General features: G+C 38.7%; 1 protein-coding gene across 4 annotated transcripts in view; it reads left to right on the top strand.

Annotated features, from left to right (window-relative positions):
- Nucleotides 1–24,390, top strand: part of BICD1 (BICD cargo adaptor 1) — a 253,746-nt gene that overhangs the window by 167,466 nt on the left and 61,890 nt on the right. For all 4 annotated transcript variants that reach the window (XR_015164115.1, XM_086401423.1, XM_086401422.1 and 1 more), the window contains exon 3: nt 13,120–13,272. Coding sequence is in view for 3 of the 4 variants with exons in the window: in XM_086401423.1 (XP_086257549.1) it covers nt 13,120–13,272 (153 nt within the window). In the remaining variant the exon portion in view is untranslated. The remainder of the gene's footprint in view (nt 1–13,119; nt 13,273–24,390) is intronic.

The raw sequence follows: 24,390 nt of genomic DNA, 5'->3' as shown, positions 1-24,390 counted from the left end.
GATTCTAGTGATATGTATGTATATCACTAAATGTGTATGTGATATATATGTATATATATGCCACACATACATATATATAAATAATTTTATCATGATTAGTCCATTATATAATTATGTTAACCATGTTCATTCTCATGTGGGAACAAGTTGGCTTTGTAGATACAGTTTGAAATAAGCAAAATGTAAAGAAACTGCGAATATACATGAGATACTAAGAACAGCAGGTTGGAGGGATGGAAAAAGTTGAGAGTGAGATTTTTATTCATTGCATATATTTTTATAATTTCTGGGTCTGAAATCAGTATCTCCTCGTTTTAAATTATTCATATGATGAGCTAGAAGCATATCTACATGTTGATGGGTTTTTTTTTAAGAATCTTCAAATGGTGATTGATAAAGAAATTCTGAAGAATTTCCAACACTGTTCTATAAAAGCGTTTAACTGACCTTTTTTTTTTTTTTTGAGAAACCATTTATTTTGTTTTTTTTTTCATTTTATTTGTTTATTTTTAACTTAACAATAATGTATTGGTTTTGCCATATATCAAAATGAACCCACCACAGGTATATATGTGCTCCCCGATAAAAGAACTACCTCTTAATAAGGATGTAGGATGGCTCGTTACAATTTACAAAGTGCTTTTAGAAATATTTTCTCATTATTTCTGACTACTCTGGAGTGAAGTAGAGAGCTATTTTTATGTTTTTAGAGGTAAGAAAATTGAAAGTGCTGGAAATTTTTTGGTGTAAGCTAGCATTCAAATCCAGGTCCAGAGCTATTTTTACTCTACCACCCACTTCTTTGTAAAATAGTTGTTTTTCTGAAGGTGTTATTTTTCATACTATTCTATATATTGAAAACTTCATTTGAGTAACTATATTCACTATTAGTTTAAATTTTCTTCTTTATTACCAATGTTTGGGTTATTTGTTTCCTGGGTAATAAAGGTGCTTTATAATGGCTCAGACAGTAAAGAATTGCCTGCAATGCAGGAGACCCAGGTTTAATCCCTGGATGGGGAAGATCCCCTGGAGAAGGAATTGGCAACCCACTCCAGTATTCTTGCTGGAGAATCCCATGAAGAGAGGAGCCTGATGGCCTACAGTCCATAGGGTTGCAAATGTCGAACATGGCAGAGTGGCCAAGCACATGTGTGTGCATGCGCACACACACACACACACACACACATATTAACAAAAATAAGCAAGTAAATCAGACCAGTCAGATACCCTGTAAAAGTTTCAGAACTATCTGGATGAATCAATCAGCCTCTACTATATGCACATACTTAAGGAATAAATAAAAATAGTGTTAACTTGTATCTTTCAATCAAGTTATAAATTGCATCAATACCTCCCTTTCTGTTCAGGATTTTATCCCCCTGATACTTATCTCACATTTTGTCATTTTTCAATCCTTTCTTCTTTTTCATTCCTCTAATTTTTTATTTCAGTGTTCACTGCTATTTTTAAAAATTGTTTTAAATACATACCATTACTTCCACTTTTGTTCACTTCTTTCCTTTTCATGGTCTTTCTTCTCATTAAAAATCTTTATATAGGGTGTTCCCTTGGAAATGGAAACTAAAATTAATTATTATACTCAGTGATTTTGAAACTATTGATTCTATTCTTTACAGCAATGTCACAAGAAAGTCTGTGAAGTTGAGGTGAAATAGGTGAGGTGCTAGAGATCCAACTATCTCTGGAATATCTGTCAATTGAGCCTTGATGTTTATTGCACAATCTAAATTTCAAATCTGTTTAGTGTACATTTCCCTTTCCCTAAATTTCCCTTTTCCATTTAATAAATTATTACAGTAATTGTGTAATCAGGGCAGCATGGATATTCATAATTATAAGGAGATACTATCAGAAAAGAAAACTGTCATACCATCATTCATTATGATGTTTTGCATCGTTAAATTAAAAAAAAGAGAAATTTTAAAAAGAAAAACCAAAGTAGTAAGTAAGAGGTAACTAGACTATTTTGGGAAATGATCATGGTTTCCTGACTTCAAGTTTGAGTATGGAAAGAAGAAAAGATCCCAGTATTTTAATATCTGCAAAAGCTCATTCCAAAATGAGTCAGTATGTCCTGATTGCAATACCCACCTCTCAAAGCCACACTTTCACTGATTACAAAGTAATTGACAGGATGGAGGAGCCTGGTAGGCTGCAGTCCATGGGGTTGCTAAGAGTCTGACATGACTAAGCGACTTCACTTTCACTTTTCACTTTCATGCATTGGAGAAGGAAATAGCAACCCACTCCAGTGTTCTTGCCTGGAGAATCCCAGGGACAGGGGAGCCTGGTGGGCTGCTGTCTATGGGGTTGCATAGAGTCGGACATGACTGAATCGACTTAGCAGCAGCAGCAGCAGAGTCAGACACCACTGAAGTGACTTAGCAGCAGCAGCAGCAACAGTTCCTTGAGTGAACTTCAAATGAGCATACTACTTTGTGAAACATAGTATCTCTGTTACTGGATCTGATATGTACTGGACACTGCCAGTGTCCATATCATACTGAACACTGCCAGATATCAGCACAATTTGCTGATATCATGTGGAGTATTCATGCTGCAGGAAAACTCTATCTGTTACTGAAAGAATGTGGAGGGTCCAGCTGCTCACCTCTCAAAAGCCAATAGACAGTCCAAGTTGGTGGAAAGGAAAGTTTGCTTTATTTCAGATGCCTCCAGGTGGTGTAGGGAGGAGGGCGGACATCTGTCCAAAGGCTGATTTCCCCCCAGTGGCAGCCACTGGGGCAAGAGCTTTTATAGACAGAAGGAGGGGACATATGCAGAAACAGTACAGTCAGTTCTGACAGTCATCTTCAAACTGATCATCTGTGGCTTGACCAGCATGATCTTGGTTGTTTAGGTACAGTTAATCTTCAGTTTCAGGTCCATTTGTTTCCATTTCTCTGAGGTCAGTTCTCAGAATTGTGGCAGCTGATGTCGTGGATACAGTCTGTTTATTATATAGTTAACTTCTTCCCCCTGGTGTTTTAGTATCTATAAGACAGCTCACAGGGTATGGCTCAGAATATTATCTATAACCCTTGAGAAAGAACTAAAGGTCTTTGACTATGCTTAGTGACTACATTATTATTTGGTCTCCTTTGACTGTTTTCCTTTGTTTCTGTATTTTTCATTTCTCTGATTAAACTTATTCTTTGACTAAAGTTTTCTACAGACAAAGGCAGGCAAAGGACATGGGGACAGAGGGGTAAGGACTGCACTGTTTCATATCAACTTTGCAAAAAAAAAAGATATTTTATCAGCAGTTAAATATTTTATAGTCTCTCAAAAGACTATAAGCAAATAAAAAGTAGATTAGTGGTTGCCTTGGGCTAGAGGGGATGGGAGTGGCAATAGCTAAAATACATGGAATATTTTTTTTCTTTTTACCTCACTGTACAGCTTTTTGTGATCTGAGTTCCTTGACTGAGGATTGAACCCGTGCCCTCAGCAGTGAAAGCGCAGAGTCCTCAGCACTGGAACTGCCAGGGAAGTCCCTGGAATTTGTTTTTTGCGGTGATGAATATGTTCTGAAATTGAGTGTGGTTATGGTCACAACTCTGTGACTGTATTAAAAACTATTGAATTGTATGCTTTAAATGAGTGAATTTTAGGTATGTGAATTACATCTTTAATAAAGTTGATACCAAAAAAATTTTTACACAAAAAGTTCTGTAAAACACATCTTCCACCCAATTAAGATGCAATGTAAATGTTTATTAAGCTATTAAAATAATATCTGTATTATTTTAATGTCCTTTTATACAAGTAAAAGAAGGAGAAAATGGTAAATCAGGGTATAAGAAAATCAGTCATCTCTTATTTATTTTGTGCCATCTCAAATGTTTACACTAAAAAGGTGGATTTTATGTTGCTGTCGAGATTTTGCTTAAGAAGAATGTTTAAAATGAGGTATTGAAATGTGAATTGCTTGTGAGATGGCTGGTCCTTGACTTCTAATGGAGGCTGATATCCCCTGGTAAAGATGCTGATATTGCTTCAAATTCAATCTAGAATAGATAACTCTTGATGATGCCACTTTCTTCAGAACAAGATTTGCAGGTACTTTCAAAGTGAGGATTACAGAGTCTTGCTTTGTTATAGCTATATTACTCTTGTATACTTGATCATCTTGTCTCACCCCTTTTCATACCTATTCACTCCTCTCCTTTTAATCTCCATTATTTAAATCTGATGATCCATTCAGTGCTTGGCAATTAGAAGGAATCTGGAGTTGTGCTGTAAAGAGCTTGGTGGTTTACCCCACTCAACTGTATAGGTACTGTCATTTTCTACTGCCTTAGTGTAACAGTTTTCAGTGGTTTGGTCTGTGGATTGATCAAAATGCTCCTTTTAAAAGGCAAAGATCTTGTGGTCAAAAAAATTTAGCAAATGCTACATATCACATCTTACTCTTAGAAAGTCTCAATGCATGTTAGCATATCAAGGGCTCTGAGAAGTCTAGCAGAAAAAAGATGCGTGTAACTTTAATATTCCAGTAACCCTGCACAGAACTAGCCTCATGTGGATCTCACTAATGGACAATGCTGTCCTAAAGTGGTAATCCTCTCCTCTATTTCTCTTCCCCAGCCATGGCAAATCTTGTTACGTGCTTTTTTTCCTCACTGAGCTTGTTTGTTTTAAGCCACATTTCAGACTCACCTTGTTTGTTTTTCCTAGCTATTTCCCAGTTGTTTAGTCGGGATTGTACCTGGAGATGCTGTCTGTATGGTGCTCTGGTCATCTCGTTTTCTTCACTGATAGCTCTCCTGAAGACTGTGAAGCCCACATGACTGCCTGATAGAGCAACTGGTCTTCCTTTATTGTGATTTTGGGAAAAGATCTCTTTGTCTATCAGCTTGTTATTGGCTGATCTCACAAAGACATCACAGTGTCAATGTCCCTCATGGATTATACCCATTCTTAAGAGAGATTACATAATAAGTTGTGTCAGTCCTATGCATCTACATCTATAGATGTTTATCAAACCCTTTTCTTGTTACAAATTTCTACAGAGATGGAATAAAGTATAAATATACATGGATTGGATGTCATTAAAAGGGTTTTTAAACACTGGAGAATTTTACCTGTGGCTTGCTTTGTAGATGAGCATTTTTTTCCAATCTATAAACTCACATATATGAAATGTACAAATATACCTGTACTTTTTTGGCTATACCCAGCTAAGTTCACCCATTCAAAGACTTCCCAACTTTCTTCACAATTACCACCAATCCACCCCAGGCTGGAAGTGATGAGTCTGAGCTGTGGGATATGACTACCATAAGTGACGTACTTCCCTGGGTTCTGAGGTACATGGGGACCAATTATTGAAAACTAGTGAAGGACATCTGGTCCTTCTGACATCTAGTGAAGGAAAAATAACCAATACCCAGAAAACAAATAAATAGTGATAAACACTTTTCAGACCATTAAAACAGGGTTATGTGAGTGTGACTGGGCAGCTATTGGGTACTTTAGATTCAATGGTCGTCTCTTGTGGAGATGACATTTGGGATCCTAATAAAGAGACCAAAAAAAGTGTGAACAAAGAGGGAAATCTAAGCAGAGGAGACACCTGGTGCAAGGACTCTAAAGCAGGACCCAGCTTGAGATGGTTAGGAAATCAGAAGCTCAGAAAGCAGGGGCATGATGTGTTTGTTGGAGAAAGCTATAGGATGAGCACTTTAAGTAAGCAAGAATCAGGTCCGTAGGGTTCTGTTAGCCCTGGTGGGGATTTGAGAGTCATCAGCATATCGGTGGTATATTTAAAGCCAGAGCCCTGGATGAGGTTACCTTTGGAGAGTAGTCAGAAAAGGGAGGGGCTCAGTATAGATTTGGTACACTGAACAGTAGAGAGGTTGAGCTGAGAAGGAGAAGAGCAAGTCAGAAAGAACTGCAAAGAAACAGCCAGTGAGATTAGAGTTTAGATGTCTGAAAAGCCAATAGCATAAAGAAAGAGTTTCAGAAAGGAGGGAGTGGTAAACGCTGTTGAAGGAGTGGGGTGAGAGGAAAACACAGGCATGGCCCCCAAATCCAGTGGCAACATGGAAGTTATTGATGACTTTGACAAGAGCAGATGCAGTGTTCATTGGAACGGATTGAAAAAAAAATCATGACTATAGAAATTGAAATATGGATGTAAAAGTTAGAGTTTCTTTAAGACTGGATTTAGTCTTTAAACTGTGTACAGTAGCTTAGAAGAAAGTAATGAGAATGGGAATATGAACCATACCTCCTTATCTTCTGTCCCACCCCCAACCCAAGTAAACATGAGGCAAGATTCTCAGGATAGAGGAGACTGATCGTAGGAAGAGAGAAGCTGGGAACTTACCACACTGTGGATATGTTTATGAATGACCAATAAAGAATGCCTAAGGTCCCATCAAGTCATGGGAAATAGATGCAGAAACAGTGGAAACAGTGTCAGACTTTATTTTTGGGGGCTCCAAAATCACTGCAGATGGTGATTGCAGCCATGAAATTAAAAGACACTCTTTCGAAGGAAAGTTATGACCAACCTAGATAGCATATTCAAAGCAGAGACATTACTTTGCCAACAAAGGTCCGTCCAGTCAAAGCTATGGTTTTTCCAGTGGTCATGTATGGATATGAGAGTTGGACTGTGAAGAAAGCTGAGTGCCAAAGAATTGATGCTTTTGAACTGTGGTGTTGGAGAAGACTCTTGAGAGTCCCTTGGACTGCAAGGAGATCCAGCCAGTCCATTCTGAAGGAGATCAGCCCTGGGATTTCTTTGGAAGGAATGATGTTAAAGCTGAAACTCCAGTCCTTTGGCCACCTTATGTGAAGAGTTGACTCATTGGAAAAGACTCTGATGCTGGGAGGGATTGGGGGCAGAAGGAGAAGGGGACGACAGAGGATGAGATGGCTGGATGGCATCACCAACTCGATGGACGTGAGTTTGAGTGAACTCTGGGAGTTGGACAGGGAGGCCTGGCGTGCTGCGATTCATGGGGTCGCAAAGAGTCGGACACGACTTAGTGACTGAACTGAACTGAACTGAAGGCTTGTTTGAGAGATTCAGAACTGGTTTGTTTTTTTAATCCACCACTCATACCAGGCACCATTCTGATCCACCTAACAGATGGAGGTTATTCCCCTGACAGGAAAAGAAACAGGCACAGAGAATTAGTAACCTTGACCAAAGCTACTGTGTTGAAGCATGGGTTTGAACCCAAGAAAGTTTGGTCCAGAGTCAGGGCCCTTCACCACCACATCCCACTACCTCTTCATGAGTTGTAATTGAAACCACAGGGCATGGATCTGTATTTTGTCCAGTTCTGTCCTTCTTTGGGCATAACAAGGCAGAAAGTTGGGTTCTGTGTTCGAGAGAGAGAGATGCAAGGGAGTAAAATGTGTTTGAAAGACAGTATGTGATAATAGTGGAATCAAACATGGGTAAAGAAGGAAGTAAAAACACAGGGTTGAAGATAATGAGAACATTGGAGATAAAAGCATAACAAACTTTGATGGAAGAATGTCTTTCCTCTGGGGAGAACTGGAGATGATTTAGAAAAATAGGAAGTAAGTTATTCATTATGTGGGACAGAGAACAAATCACCTAAGCTGAGGACATGAGAGGTCAGGCAAGAACTGTCATCCACTCCTCTCACCAGCAAGAGAAGAGTTAATTTTTGGCCAAAAGAAGGAAAATAAATATTAAGGTCTTGAAGTGCCAGAACTCCCCATCAGCAGCAACTCTATGGGAGAGAAGTAAGAAAGTCAGTACTGCATATCCCATTCTTTCCCCTCTCCAGTTGTCTTCCTCACTCCGCTCACAGATCCAGAAATTCCTGGTTTGACTACCCAAATTAATATTACATGTAATTATTAAGAAGACAAGTCTTTAACTCTCATGTTCACTTTGTTGTAAAATTTCTTCCTTTCTTACAGTTCTGTTATCCTTATTAGGCCGTTGTTTTTTCACTCTACTCTTCTTCCTCTTTCATTTATTATTACATCAGTCAGTGCCCAAGTCTTGTTCATGCTGAGATGTTCCTCAATATTCCTTATCCTCTTCCTCATGCTGACTTTTAGGGGATGGCTTAGCTTGTTCTCCTGTCCACCTTCCCACCTCTCAGAGTGACTTTTCAAGACATGGGTCTTGTTACATGACGACTTTGTTTAAAAGACTTTGATGATTCCCCAAATTCCTTTGTTTAATATAGAACTTCCTGCAAAGTCTATCTCGTTACTTTGCACCAACCATACCAAACTGCCCTATTTCCTAAACCACAGCCTAGTAAAGAACTTGAAAGATTCCAAGTAATGAAAATATTTTGGTTCCTCCTACTACCTCATAGGTTAACCACACTAGATGGTAATTTAACATTTTATTTTATGAAATAACACCAAATGTAGACATAAGCTGAAAATAATTAGCTTTTTTAGATTTTCCTGAATTTCTGTCTTCTCTTTCTCTCTGTCAGTGCTCCAGCTTCACTGGTGCCCTAAGGAATGCTCAGTCTGGCTATTGGCTATTTTAGTATTGTCCTCAACCAAATAATACTCTCCTTTTGGCCAAAAGTTTACTTTGAACTGGAAGGGTTCATCCACCTCTTTACCATTTAGTCAACTCTACTTGTCCTTCAAGGTTCTAGTCAAATATTATGTCCATTATAAAGCTACCCCTGACTCATCCAGGAGTAATTAGAAATAATAATAATTGCTCTCAGTCTTTAGATGTGAATGTCTCTCTGTAGAAGCACATATTCCACTGTTAGGGAAATTTTCTGTGTGCTGGGCATCTCTGCTCATTTCCCCATATTATATCATTAAATTCTCATAACTACCATATAATATTAAGTATTAGTATGCCCAATTTACAGATGAGTAAGCTGTGGGCAAGAACTTGTCACCCAACTCACACAAGCTATTATTGAGATCTAATATGACAATGAATATAATTAAGTTATAAAAAGCTAAGAGCTATAGACCTGGAAGGCACTGTTAGTGTTTACACTTTTTTAGCCTTTGTGTAGTAATAAGTGCTTATATTTTCATATCTCTGGCCAATAGTAGAGGGAATTTATTATTCCCACAAAAAGAAATCCTCTTAACGTTAATCAAAAGAAAACCCTCAGAATGCTGCTACAGTCAAGTGCAATGCAAACCATGAGGATCGTCTACCCCAAACATTTCAGGGACTCCCCTGTCCTCTGAGAAGAGGCTGGGGCTCAGGTCTTTGGAGGTGAAAGCCTAGAGTATTCCCTGGTTATGCCATTTTCTCTACTTTCTCATGCTTTAGTTTCCTCACTCTAATTATTCTTGATAAGGGTTTTTAGTAGAGCTCAGCATCATCTTATCCCAGAAAGAAAAAAAAAATGTCAGTGATGAGTGGATGATGAGTATGCAAAAAACAAACATAGCAAATTTTTAAATTTGCTGTGGAAGCATTGCCTGAAAATTTAACTGTGGCAATTCAAAAAAACATGAGTTTCTAGCAAAATAAATGAGATCAGTTTTCTTCCTCTGGGTCTTATGTCTGTTTTATTGCTAGAAAGTCTTTCAATTTAACCGGTCTCCACACCAAGCTCTTCCTTTTCCTTAATTAACATCAGAAGTTTTCATTCGCTGTCTTATGAGTTATTTGTTGGTGACCCTTATTAGCTTTGCCATGGCCTTAAATTTGTCCTTACATTTACTGTCTTACTATGTAAGATTTTACGGTTAATTCTGAGTTTATATGAGCTAGATTTCCTGGGCATTATATTTACATTGTATACAGTCACATTTTATAGAATTTTTGTCTATAATTTTATGTAAATGACTAGCATCCAGTTTGTTAGCTTCCTCATATGTTCATGCATATAAATGAGGAGAACTAAATAACTATAAATCATTCAGTTAATGGTAAACCTTTAAAGATACAGAAAAATATTAAGATTTCCTATTTCTACAAAATAAAAGAATTTAATAAAATATTGTAATTTGGCTTTACCACCAAACTCTACTGTTTTTCATTCTATACTTATTGAACATATATGCTTAAAGTATTTTTCAAGGAGCAGGGAATAAAGTAATGTTTCTGCCTCCAAATAGCTGGACAGTACATTGAAGAATTGTAACAAGTCAAGGCATTTCACAGATTTCACAGATTTGGGTATGTTTATTTGAAAATGTGTTTTCTCACTTTGTTCCCTGCTCTAAGAACCCAGAAGAAAACCATAATCCCTACAATAATATTTTTTAGATCTTGTTTTCAGCTATTTGTATACCTGTTTATTCATTCCATGGTTATAAAGACCTAAAATATGTCAGGTATTAGGGACACATGAGCAACACTATAGAAAAGATTGATTATATTCAGATGTTAAAAATGTAAAAGGTATGTAAATTACTAATTTCAAGTAATGTTTAGTGCTGTTCTTTCAACAGTTATTTTTTCAATATCTACTCCATACTAAAATTCTGATCTATAAAGGAAATCATGTAAGAATATGGGAGACTGAAGGGCAGAGGTGGGGGAGTTGTTCAGGGAAGGCCTCTGTGAAGAAATAACATTTGAACTGAGACCTAAATGACAAATAGAAGCAGAAAAGTTTCCTAACTTGGGTCAAGGGAATCTGTGGATCAAATGCAGAAGACCTGTAAACTTGGAGGGAAAAATTATTACATCTCCTTTTTCTCTAGACTCAGACTAAAATTTAACGTTTTCTTCTGTTTGAATGTAGGCAACAAACTTCAGTAGCATTAGCAACACCGTTACTTTGTATATTTTCATACCACATCATATTATAGACTCTTTAAATATCATCATTGCTTTGGAAATATATTTCTTAGATCTACCACTAGATCTGATTATACATTCCATTAATAAAGAGTCACATGTATTAGTGTGTCAATTATGTATTACTAATCACCCCAAATTTAAGGGCTTAAAATAATACCCCATGATTCTGTAGATCAGATATTCAAGCTGTACTCAGCTGGGCAGTTCTTACCAACTAGCCTGTGGTCACTCATGTGGCAGCCATCATCTGGCAGCCATCTGAGCCGAAGAATTCAAGGTGTCTCACTCCCATGCCTGGCAGCTGGTGCTGACTATTTGCTGAGGCACATGCTCCAGCAGGCTAGCCTGGGCCTCTTCACGTGGTGGTGGAGTTCCAAGAGAGGAAGAACAATAGCTTCAAGGCCTCTTAAGGCTAAGGCTTCCACTGCATTCTGTAGGCCAGTTCAGGGTTGACTTGAAAGGAGACTGTACTGCGTGTGACCACAGGAAAGTATGATTAATTGAGGGCCACTACCATAAATAATCTGGGGCTTCCCTAATGGCTCAGATGGTAAAGAATCTGACTGTAATGCAGGAGACCCAGGTTCCATCCCTGAGTCAGGAAGATCCCCTAGAGAAGGGAATCACTACCCACTCCATATTCTTGTCTGGAGAATTCCATGGACAGAGGAGCCTGGTGGGCTACAGTCCATGAGGTTGCAGAGTTATACATGAATGAGCAACTAACACTTTCTTTTTACCATAAATAATCTACCTGATTACCATATCATAATTTTATAAAATACTATATTAACTTAATTTTAACATAGTCAGTGTCCTTTATAATGTTGTCTTTTATGCTGTAAGGGAAGAAAATTTCCATCTATCTTCTTAGATTCTGTGACTAGGATGAAGAATTCAATTGACATAAAGCTGATTAACAAGAAAAAAAGTATATAAATGTATTGAATTTTTTTACAAGTACATGGGAGTCTTCAAAAGGAAAATGAAGGCCAGAAATCATTAGGCCCAAAAACTTATATACCTTTTTTGCACAAAGAATGATAAATTATGGGGATATGAGAAGACAAAGGAGCTTGGACGGGGGGTAGTATATCATGGGACAGTGACTAGGAACTAAATAGACGGAACTAATGGGAGATCATTTTAGTAGGTCTGTTTGCACAGGTCCATTTTGGCACTGACTCCCAGTCTCTGGCGATGAGTGTTCTCTTCCAGTACAAAGAAGGCACCTTTCCAAGGGAAATTTCATGTCCAGCTTTTATGTAGAAAAGGAGAGGGAAGAGAGCCCTTCCTGAATCTGCTGTCTGTCAAATGCCTTCAGCTCAAAATGATCAATATACCAAAGTGCCATATTTTGGCATTGGAAGATCTGAACTCTTTCAGTGCCCTTTAAAATATTCTGAGAAGTGGTCTGTCAGCTTCACCACATTGTCAGAGAGTCTCATGGCACCTTGATCTGGAGGCAGGGAGTCTGGGAGGGGAAATGCAAAAGTCTGAAGGCAGGAATGAGCTGCCAAGTTCAACATCTTGTGGGAGCAGAAAGAAGTTTCTGTGGCTGAAGCCAGGGTAGCTGGAGCAAGGCAGAATTAGGCCATGTGGCTTTAGTTGGGAGATTTTGAAACTTGTAGAAGGACTCCCCCATCAAAGTTAGGAAAATTGGTGGTTTTATGCATGTGTGCGTGTGTATGTGTGTGTGTGCGTGCACACACACATGTGTGCATGTTCAATCGTGTCTGACTCTTTGCAACCCAGTGGACTGTAGACTGCCAGGCTCCTTTCAAGAATACTGGAGTGGGTTGCCATTTCCCATTTCAGGGGATCTTCCCGACCTAAGAATCAAACCATATCTCCTGCATTGACAGGTGGATTCTTTACCACCGTGCCACTTGGGAAGCATATTAATCTATAATTTTCTAAATATATGGTGGCTAAATTTCCATTTTAGTGCATAAAACTACTACTCATTCCTTTTTCTCAAATAAATTATTTTAAATAATTTTATATTTTCCACTAAAGGATGCATGATCATTTCATTGTTCCCTATTATTAGCAAATATTTAAACTTTTCCTATTCTTTGTGTAAGTATGTATGACTGTATTTTTCTTTTCGTTTATGTCTAAGAAAGTATGCTTAAGAATGATTTTAGAATTGCTGGGTTATGTGTATGTGCTTGTAAAGTTTGACAGATTTTAAATTGTTACTCAAAAAAAGATGGTACCAATACCAATTTACACTCCATGTGATATTTTTATTATTATTAACTACCAGGACTTTATCTACACTTATTAAAATCTATTGTAAGAAACTTTTGTATTTACTGTTTATTCTCTTGTTTCAGAACAATGAGATGGGGGAGCTACAAAGAATACGGATGAAGGATGAAATCCGAGAATATAAATTCCGAGAGGCCCGTCTCCTTCAGGACTACACTGAACTAGAGGAGGAAAACATCACGCTGCAGAAACTGGTGTCCACATTAAAACAGAACCAGGTGAGGTTTAAGATTTTTGGTTGCACTCCAAATGGATTCACACCTTCTGAAATCTTAAATCTTCTTCCTTCTTAATCTTAAATCTTAAACCTTCTTAAGCCTCTATACTAAAATTCTGATCTATAAAGGAAATCATATAGGAATATGGGAGACTTTATCAGAAAATAAACTGTTGAAGTTTGCCTCAATCTCCCAACATTAATTATGTGCTGAAATTTCCCAACCCTCCTATTTTAGCTAAAATTTAAAAGGCAAACCTAGAAGTACTATAATTACCAAAAAAACTTTATTGGATAGAAAAAATTTACTTTATTCTTTAGTTATATGTTAATTTATTTCTGGAGTAAGCTAAATGTGTTGTAATTAATCTAACCTGACAACTTATTAAAAACCTTATTTTAAACTTATAATACAAGCTTAAAGTTTCCCTGCAATCTATCTCTTTCACTCTCTCTCTCGTAAATTGTTTTCAAACCATGCAAGGAGGGGTATAATGAAACGTAAATCAGTAAGAAAAACATTATAAGAAAAAGAAGATGCCTAATTTCTTTGTTCTGCTGTAACCTGACAAAAAAGATTGCATGTGTACATTTGAATAATTTTGTGAGTAATGAGGCTTAGAAAACGTAATCATTTAATTTTCCTGATCAGTTTGCTTTGTGGTTTGTTATAGCTATTAGTGGGCTTTCCTGGTAGCTCAGACGGTAAAGCGTCTGCCTACAATGTGGGAGACCCGGGTTCAATCCCTGGGTTGGAAAGATCCGCTGGAGAAGGAAATGGCAACCCACTCCAGTATTCTTGCCTGGAAAATCCCATGGACTGAGGAGCCCGGTAGTCTACAGTCCATGGGGTCGCAAAGAGTCAGACACGACTAAGCGAATTTGTATTGTATATGTGTATAGCTATTAGTAATAGCATTCTTGAATCTGTACTTTTAGTAGGATTTATTTATGAGTAAAATTTATAGATAGTTAAGCAAAGATAAGCTGGATTTCAAGGTGTTTTCAAAGGTGGTTTTTCCACCACAGCCCTATTCTGGTCTAAATGTTGTCATAAGCTCTCAGATCAGGTCAACAAACTGCACCAGACACTGTGCTAGGCTGAATTCAGAATCCAAAAGGTAGGATTCTCGTCCTCTGTCAATTCGGAGGTCAGTCCAGATGTATGCTTCCACTTCTCTCCCTTCCCAAGTTAGTATCTTGGGATACTGATCCATGGGGTCTATGTTTGCAGTTTCAACCAACCACAGATTGAAATTTTTCTTTAAAAAAAAAAAAAGAAAGAAATTCCAGAAAATTCCAAAAAGCAAAACTTGAATTTGCCTTACACTGCCAGGTACATAGCATTTATATTGTATTAGGTATTTTTAAATAGTCTAGAATTGATTTAAAGATGTGTCAGTGTGCATAGGTCATATGCAAATGATCCATGGGGTCTATGTTTGCAGTTTCAACCAACCACAGATTGAAATTTTTCTTTAAAAAAAAAAAAAGAAAGAAATTCCAGAAAATTCCAAAAAGCAAAACTTGAATTTGCCTTACACTGCCAGGTACATAGCATTTATATTGTATTAGGTATTTTTAAATAGTCTAGAATTGATTTAAAGATGTGTCAGTGTGCATAGGTCATATGCAAATCCTGTGACTGCTTTATCTAAGGGATTTGAGCAGCCACAGAATTTGGTATCTGTGGGAGCTCCTGGAACCAATACCCTATGGATACTGAGGGACAATGGTGTGGTTTTGATAGATATAAAGATGAAGAGGGGAATGGTAAAATCCAGAAGGAAAAAAAAAAAATCCGTGTATTGACACAATTGAAATCTGATTTCCCATCATTGCCACTTTCCCCTAATGTTGGGGAGCAAGATGTCTACTAAGGAGTGCAGAGGGTGGTTCTAGACCATTAAAAAAGAGTTACCTGTATATTCCATGTGTTTTTACCTCATTCCTTTCCATTTAAGCACTGAATCATTGTGTGTGCTGAGGCTGGCAGTACTTGAGGTCCCAGGTCTTGATTTGGCTGAGGTCAGTAAGCTCACCTTGGAGAAAATTAGAAAATTTAAAAAAAAAAAATGTTTTTCAGAAATGTCTTAAAATAAGAAAGGTATTTTTTGTTGTTTTGGTTTTTTGTTACTGATGAAGAATGTAGAGGACTTGAAGTGCAAAGAAAGTGGTCATTTCCCCTGATCCCCAAAGCCCTCACAGCTCTCTGCACGGGCGGGAGTGTGAGAGCACCCATCTGCACTGTAGGGAACCCATCACTGCACGTGGTAGACTGATGTCCTCAGGAGGTTAATTTAGGCCAGTATTAGGTATTCTTGAAAGACTGCCAAGGTATCCTGTGAGGATTCATTAGCCCAGATGCCGTTTCTATGGGAATTTGTACTACGAGTCTGGCTGATTACTGTTTACTGTTTACTCATGCCCTCCCATGAGTAATTGAAACATGGAAATCAAATGCTTAACTCAGAAGTTGGAAAAAAAAAAAAAAAACAGGAAAATATATGCATCTTTTAAATTTTATTTTCTAGATATAATATGGTAATTTTCCCAATTAAGTGTTGAATTAATTAATTTAAAATCATTTTCCATGCAAAAGGTCATTCTGGCTTATTTAACAAGTGAGAGCACTGTAGTACCACATGTTTCTCCTAATTAACAAAACGCTGATTTTGTTTTTTTTCTTCCTATTGGCCTTTACTTACAGAATTTAGCATTCAAATACATAACAATGGCTGGCTTTCACTTTCAGAATTGGTCTGAATGTTGCTTTGTACTGAAGTTTCCTATACACAATATACTCCTCCAGCCTGGTTTGAGGTTTCCCTAAATAGCAAAGCTGCTAGGATTGTAAAGTGTTCAGTTCTAAGAACTAAACAATCAATAGATTATTTTCTAAATAATTGTTTAAATAGCACTTCTTACTCCCTATGTAGCTTCCATATTTTATAGTCTGTTTCTAGCTCTCTTCATTACAACATAACACCTAAAACAGGGCCTGGTCCGTAGTTGCTGCTGCTGCTAAGTCGCTTTAGTCGTGTCCAACTCTGTGCGACCCCATAGACGGCAGCCCACCAGGCTCCCCCGTCCCTGGGATTCTCCAGGCAAGAACACTGGAGTGGGTTGCCATTTCCTTCTCCAATGCATGAAAGTAAAAAGCGAAAGTGAAGTCGCTTAGTCCTTAGCGACCCCATGGACTGCAGCCTACCAGGCTCCTCCATCCATGGATTTTCCAGGCAAGAGTACTGGAGTGGGGTGCCATTGCCTTCTCTGACAGTAGGCATTAAATAATTGTTAAAGAATAAGTAAATTTTTTTTCTTTATCTTACATCCACAAGTCAGCTTAGAGAGGAAACTAAAATTTAAGATTGTTGTTATTAACCATGTCAATTTTTATTTGTGATCCTAATTATGAAGTATAGGAACACCAAAGAGTTGACTCTGAAAACTTTAGCCACATTCCTCACATTTGGGTCTATGTCCCAAATAGCTCAGTTGGTAAAGAATCCGCCTGCAATGCAGGAAACCCTGGTTCAATTCCTGGATTGGGAAGGTCTGCTGGAGAAGGGATAGGTTACCCACTCCTGTATTCTTGGGCTTCCCTTGTGGCTCAGCTGGTAAAGAATCCACCTGCAATGCAGGATACCTGGGTTCGATCCCTGGGTTGGGAAGATCGCCTGGAGAATTCCTTGGATAGTCCATGGGGTCGCAAAGAGTTGGACATGACTGAGCAACTTTCACTTCACTTTGTCTAAAATAAAACCAGACCTTGCTTTATATTAAATATGCTTTATACCTTTATACTTTTCAAACCCAAATATCTGAAAGTGCAATAAGCAGAAGTCATATGAAGGTATCAATTGTCATTTCCCCAACAAACCATCAGAAAAATTCATTGATTATAAAAAAAAAGCTGATAATTAGACCTCTTGCAGTAAGATATCACCTCAGTAGAGATTTAGCAGAATCTCAAAATGAGGTGTCCAGGGGAAGGATGTTCGTATGATTTGAGGATCTGACCTGGTGGCTCTTGCATGGTGGGAAAGTGGTTGGGACAGACAGAGTTTATGACATAATAGCTTTGAGTAGGGAGGTACAACAAAGTGAGGGTCTTGATTTGCGTCTTGAGGAAGCTGTTTTAGTTGAGTGTTATCTTCCAGGAGCATATTGTCACTCAAGTAGCTAGTTTTATATGCCTCATCCCAGTATCGGTTAACATAGAGGAAAGACTAACATGGAACAGGAAATCATATTCAATTCTTAGAGATGTGATGGTAGGAGAGAGAAATAATAAATTCCATGTCCCTCATGTCTCACATACTGAACTAAGGCACTCAATATTTATTGTTTGAGCACTGACAACTATAGTTTTCAATTAACAAGTTAATCATATTTTTATTATGAAGAATATTTCCTCTAGGGATATTTTTCTATATTAAGTAATTATGTCATAAGAGACCCTGGAATCAATTCAGTTTGATTTCATTTAACCAATATTTCAGATGTAGCTTTCTATGAAGCCATATTTTTAAATTTATTTTACTTTATCTTTAATTGGAGGATAATTGCTTTACAATGTTGTGTTGGATTCTGCCATACAACAATGTGAATCGGCCACAACTATGCATACATCCCCTCCATCCTGAGCCTCCCGCTCACTCTAGCCCCCATCCCACTCCCTTAGGTCGTCAACAGAGCAAGGCTGAGCTCCCTGTGTTTTACAGCAACTTCCCACTATCTCTTTTACACATGGCAATATATATAGTTCAATGTTATGCTCTCAATTCCTTCCACCCTCTTCTTCCCCCACTATGTCCACAAGTCCATTTTCTACATCTGTGTCTCTGTTCCTGCCCTGCAAATAGTTTCATCAGTACCATTTTTCTAGATTCCGTATTGTTGTTGTTGTTGTTCGGTCACTAAGTTGTGTCCGACTCTTTGCAACCCTATGGACTGCAGCACGAGAGGCTTCCTGTTCTTCACTATCTCCCGGAGTTTGCTCTAATTCATGTCCATATAGTCAGTGATGCTATTTAACCATCTGTCTCATCCTTTGTCGCCCTCTTATCCTTTTGCCTTCAATCTCTCCCACCATCAGGGTCTTTTCAAATGAGTCCCCTCTTCCCATCAGGTGGCCAGAGTATTGGAACTTCAGCTTTAGCATCAGTCCTTTCTATGAACAGTTAGAGTTGATTTCCTTTACTGGTCTGAGCTCCTTGCAGTGCAATAGACTATCAAGAGTCTTCCCCAGTACCACAATTGAAAATCATAAATACTTCAGCCCTCTCTTTATGGTCCAACTCTCACATCCATACATGACTACTAGGAAAATCATAGCTTTGACTATATGGATCTGTGTCAGCAAAGTGATGTCTTCGCTTTTTAATACGCCGTCTGGGTTTGTTGTAGTTTTATTCCAAAGAGCAAACGTCTTTAAATTTCTTGGCTGCAGTCACCATCCTCAGTGATTTTGGAGTCTAGGAAAATAAAATCTGCCACTGCTTCCACTTTTTCCACTTCTGTTTGCCATGAAGTGATGGGACCAGATGCCGTGATCTTAGTTTTTTGAATATTGGGATTAAGCTAGATTTTTCACTCTCCCTTTTCACCCTCATCATGAAGCTCTGTAATTCCTCTTCACTTTCTGCAATTGAAGTAGTATCATCTGCATTTCTGAGGTTGTTGATACTCCTCCCAGCAATCTTGTATCCAGCTTGTGATTCATCCAGCTGGCATTTCGCATGATGTAATCTGCATAGAAGTTAAATAAGCAGGGTGACAATATACAGCCTTGACATACTCCTTTCCCAACTTGGAACCAGTCCGTTGTTCCCTGTCCAGTTCTAGCCGTTGACTCTTGACCTGCATATTGGTTTCTCATGAGACAGGAAAGGTGGTCTGGTATTCCTATCCCTTTAAGAATTTTCCACAGTTTATTGTGATCCACACAGTCAAAGGCTTTAGCATAGTCAATGAAACAGAAGTATGTGTGTTTTTTTTTTTAATTCTCTTGCTTTTTATATCATCCAGTGGATGTTGGCAGTTTGTTCTCCGGTTCTGCTGCCTTTTCTAAATCCAACTTGTATATCTGGAAGTTCTTAGTTCACATACTTTTGAAGCCTTGCTAGAAGAATTTTGAGCATTACCTTGCTAGCCTGTGAAATAAGCACAGTTGTATGGTAGTTTGAACATTATTTGGCATTGCCTTTCTTTGGGATTAGAATGAAAACTGACCTTTTCCAATACTCTGGCCATTGCTGAGTTTTCCAAATGTGCTGGCATATTGAGTGCAGCCCTTTAATAGCATTATCCTTTAGGATTTGAAATAGCTCAGCTGGAATTCCATCACCTCCACTAGCTTTATTTGTAGTAATGCTTCCTAATGCCCACTTGACTTCACACTCCAGGATGTCTCCTAGGTGAGTGACCACACCATCGTGGTTATCCAGTTCATTAAGACCATTTTTGTACAATTCTGTGTATTCTTACCACCTCTTCTTAATCTCGTCTGCTTTCTGTTAGATCCTTGCTGTTTCTGTCCTTTATTATGCCTATCTTTGAAAGAAATGTTCCCTTGAATCTATAATTTTCTTTAAGTGATTACTAGTCTTTCCCATTCTATTGTTTTCCTCTATTTCTTTGCATTGTTCATTTAAGGAGACTTTCTTATCTCTCCTTGCTATTCTCTGGAACTCTGCATTTAGTTGGGTATATCTTTCCCTTTCTCCCTTGCTTTTCATTTCTCTTCTTCTCAGCTATTTGTAAGGCCTCCTCAGACAACCATCTTGCCTTGTTGCATTTCTTTTTCTTGGCGATGGTTTTGATCATTGCCTCCTATACAGAGTTACTGACCTCTGTTCATAGGTCTTCAGGCACTCTCTCTATCAGATCTAATTCCTTGAATCTATTTGTCACTTCCACTGTGTAATCATAAGGGATTTGATTTAGGTCATGCTTGAATGGCCTAGTGGTTTTCCCTACTTTCTTCAATTTAAGTCTGTACTTTGCAATGAGAAGCTCAAGTGATCTGAGCCATAGTCAGCTCCAGGTCTTGTTTTTGCTGGCTGTATAGAGCTTTTCCATCTTCAGTTGCAAAGTATATAATCCATCTGATTTCAGTATTGACCATCTGGTGATGTCCATGTGTAGAGTCATCTCTTGTGTTGCTGGAAGAGGGTGTCTGCTGTGACCAGTGTGTTCTCCTGGAAAAGATTTTGTAACCTTTGCCCTGCTACATTTTTTACTCCAAGGCCAAACTTGCCTGTTAGTCCAGTTATCTCTTGGCTTCCTACTTTTGCATTCCAATTCCCTGATGAAAAGGACGTTTTTGTTTTTGTTTGTGTGTGTATTAGTTCTAGGTCTTGTAGGTCTTCATAGACTCTTTAACTTCAGCTTCTTTGGCATTAGTGGTGGGGGCATAGGCTTGGATTACTGTGATGTTGAATGGTTTGCCCTGAAAGGAAGTCAAGATCATTCTGTCATTGTTGAGACTGCACCCAGTTACTGCATTTCAGACTCTTGTTGACCATGATGGCTACTCCATTTCTTCTAAGGGATTCTTGCCCACAGTAGTAGATATTATGGTCATCTGAATTAAATTCATCCATTCCATTCCATTGTAGTTCACTGATTCATTCGTATAATGTCGATCTTCACTCTTGCCATCTCCTGTTTGACCACATCCAGTTTACCTTGATTCATGGACCTAACATTCCAGGCTCCTGTGCAGTGTTGTTATTTCCAGCACTGGCTTTACTTTCACCACCAGACACATCCACAACTCAGTGTTGTTTCCACTTTGGCTCAGCCTCTTCATTTTTTCTGGAGCTATTTCTCTGCTCTTCCCCAGTAGCATATTGGACACCTATGACCTGGCAGGTTCATCTTTCAGTGTCATATCTTTTTGCCTTTTCATACTGTTCATGGGGTTCTTAAGGCAAGAATACTGAAGTGGTTTGCCATTCCCTTCTTCAGTGGACCACATTTTGTCAGACCATGACCCATCTCAGACTCTCCACCAGACCTGTCCCTCTTGGGTTGCTCTATACTACATGGCTCATAGCTTCATTGAGTTACACAAGGCTGTGATCCATGTGATCATTTTGGTTAGTTTTCTGTGATGGTAGTTTTCACTCTGTAGGCCATGAGATTGTAGTTCTTGCTTCTTCTGTCTGCCTTCGGATGGATGAGGATAAGAGGCTTGTGCAAGCTTCCTGATGGGAGGGACTGGCTGTGTTCCATGGGGAAAACTGAGTCTTGCTCTGGTGGGCTGGGCCATGCTCAGTAAATCTTTAATTCAATTTTCTGTTGATGAGTGGAGCTGTGCTCCCTCCTTGTTAGTTGTTTGTCCTGAAGCAGCCCAGTCCTGGAGTCTGCAGACTCTATGGTAAGGCTAATGATGACCTCCTCCAAGAGATGCCAAGATGTGCCTTCATGGACTGCTGCTGCGAGTGCCCCTGACCCCACGGCAGGCCACTGTTGACCTATACCTCCACAGAAGACCCCCAAACACTCACAGGCAAGTCTGACTCGGTCTCTTGTGGGGTCACTGCTCCTTTCCCTTGGGTCCTGGTGCACACAAGGTTTTGTTTGTGCCCTCCAAGAATCTCCATTTCCCATAGTCCTGTGGAAATTCTGTAATCAAATCCCTCTGACCTTCAAAGTCAAATTCCCTTGGGATTACCAGTCCTTTTGCCAGATCCCCAAGTTGGGAAGTCTGATGTGGGGCCTAGAACCTTTGCAACAGTGCAAGAAACTTCTCTGATATGATTGTTCTCCAGTTTGTGGGTTGCCCAGCCAGCAGCTCCATGTTAGGGCTGCAAGCTCTGTGGTAGGGCTAAGGGCAACCTCCTCCAAGAAGACTTAGGCCACATGCCATGCCTACTAGGACTGCTGCTACCAGTGCCTCTGTTCCTGCAGCCAGCCACTGCTGACCCATGCCTCCACAGGAGACCCTCAGACATTCACAAGCAGGTCTGACTCAGTCTCTTGTGGGGATCACTGTTCCTTTTTCCTGGATCCTGGTGTGCACAAGGTTTTGTTTGTACCCTATAAGAGTCTCTGGCAGGTATGAGTTTTGATTTTAACATGATTGCACCCCTTCTACTGTCTTGTTGCAGCTTCTTCTTTGTCCTTGGATGTAGGGTATCTTTTTGGTAGGTGTCAACATCCTCCTGGCGATGGTTGTTCAGCAGCTAGTTGCAATTTTGGTGTTCTCACAGGAGAAGATGAACGCACATCCCTCTACTCCACCATCTGAACTGAAAAGCACAAACTTCTCCCCCAGGGCATCCGAGTTCAGAAGAGAGGTTTACAGGGAGAATATCCTCCTCACCATGAATCTTGGAGGGTACTCAGTAAGTGTGGGGTCCTGGCACTAACTGCTCCCACCCTTGCCTTTGGACTTTGGCCCCTTTTTGTTTGTTTATTTGGGTTGTTTGTTTTTCTGATATTGAACTTTGTGAGTTGCTTGTATATTTTGGAAATTAATCGTTTGTCAGTTGCTTCATTTGCAATTATTTTCTCCCATTCTGAGGGTTGTTTTCTCATCTTGTTTATAGTTTCCTTTGCTATGCAAAAGATTTTACATTTAATTAGGCCCCATTTGTTTAGTTTAGTTTTGTTTTGTTTTTTCATTAATCTAGGAGATGAGTCAAAGAGGACCTTGCTGTGATTTATGTCAAAGAATGTTTTGCCTTTTTTCTCTAAGAGTTTTTAGTTTCTGGCCTTACATTTAGGTCTTTAATCCATTTTGAGTTTATTTTTATGCATAGTGTTAGAAAGTGTTCTAATTTCATTCTTTTACACATAGCTGTAAAAGAATTTTACAGCTTTTAAAAAACTGTAAAAAAATTTTACAGTTTTTCCAGTGCCACTTATTGAAGAGAGCCTGTCTTTTCTCCATTGTATATTCTTGCCTCCGTTGTCAACAATAAGCTGCCCATAAGTGCATCAGCTTATCTTTGGGCTTTCAGTCTTGTTCCATTGATCTATATTTTGTTTTTGTGTCAGTACCATACTGTCTTGATGATGGTAGTTTTATAGTATAGTCTGAAGTCAGGAAGGTAGATTCCTCCAGCTGCATTTTTCTTTCTCAAGATTGCTTTGGCTATTCAGGGTCTTTTGTGTTTCCAAACAAACTGTAAAATTTTTTTTTCTAGTTCTGTGAAAAATGCTATTAGTAATTTGATAGAGATTGCACTGAATCTGTAGAAGGCTTTGGGTAGTATAGTTATTTTCACAATATTGATTCTTCCGATCCAAGAGCATGATATATCTCTCTATCTGTGTCATCTTTATTTCTTTCATCATTGTGTTATAGTTTTCTGCATGTAGGTTTTTTTTTTCCTTAGGTAGATTTATGCCTAGGTATTTTATTTTCTTCTTTTGTTGAAATGGTGAATGGGTTGTTTCTTTAATTTCTCTTTCTGATTTTTCATTGTTAGTGCATAGTAATTCAAAGAATTTCTGTTAATTTTGTATCCTGCAGCTTTACTAAATTCATTGATTAGCTCTAAGATCATGGCATCTGGTCACATCACTTCATGGCAAATAGATGGGGAAACAATGGAAACAGTGACAGACTTTATTTTGGGGGGCTCCAAAATCACTGCAGATGGTGACTGCAGCTATGAAATTAAAAGATGCTTGCTCCTTGGAAGAAAGGTTATGACCAACTTAGACAGCATGTTAAAAAGCAGAGACATTACTCTGCCAGCAAAGGTCCATCTAGTCAAAGCTATGGTTTTTCCAGTAGTCATGTATAGATGTGAGAGTTGGACTATAAAGAAAGCTGAGCACTGAAGAATTGATGCTTTTAAACTGTGGTACTGGATAGCATTCTTGAGAGTCCCTTGGACAGCAAGGAGATCCAACCTGTCCATCCTAAAAAAAATCAGTCCTGAATATTATTGAAAAGACTGATGCTGAAGCTGAGACTCCAATACTTTGGCCACCTGATGCAAAGGACTGACTGTTGGAAAAGACCTTGATGCTGGGAAAGATTGAAGGCAGGAGGAGAAGGGGATGACAGAGGATGAGATGGTTGAATGGCATCACCGACTAAATGGACTTGAGTTTGAGTAAATTCCAGGAGTTGGTGATGGACAGGGAGGCC

Source organism: Bos grunniens, chromosome 5, assembly GCF_055505025.1.
Source record: "Bos grunniens cultivar Pamir isolate PY7600 chromosome 5, Bosgru_T2T1.0, whole genome shotgun sequence".
Classification (NCBI taxonomy): domain Eukaryota; kingdom Metazoa; phylum Chordata; class Mammalia; order Artiodactyla; family Bovidae; genus Bos; species Bos grunniens.
The sequence above is the reverse complement of the archived record's forward strand: the minus strand, read 5'-3'. Positions and strand labels throughout refer to the sequence as shown.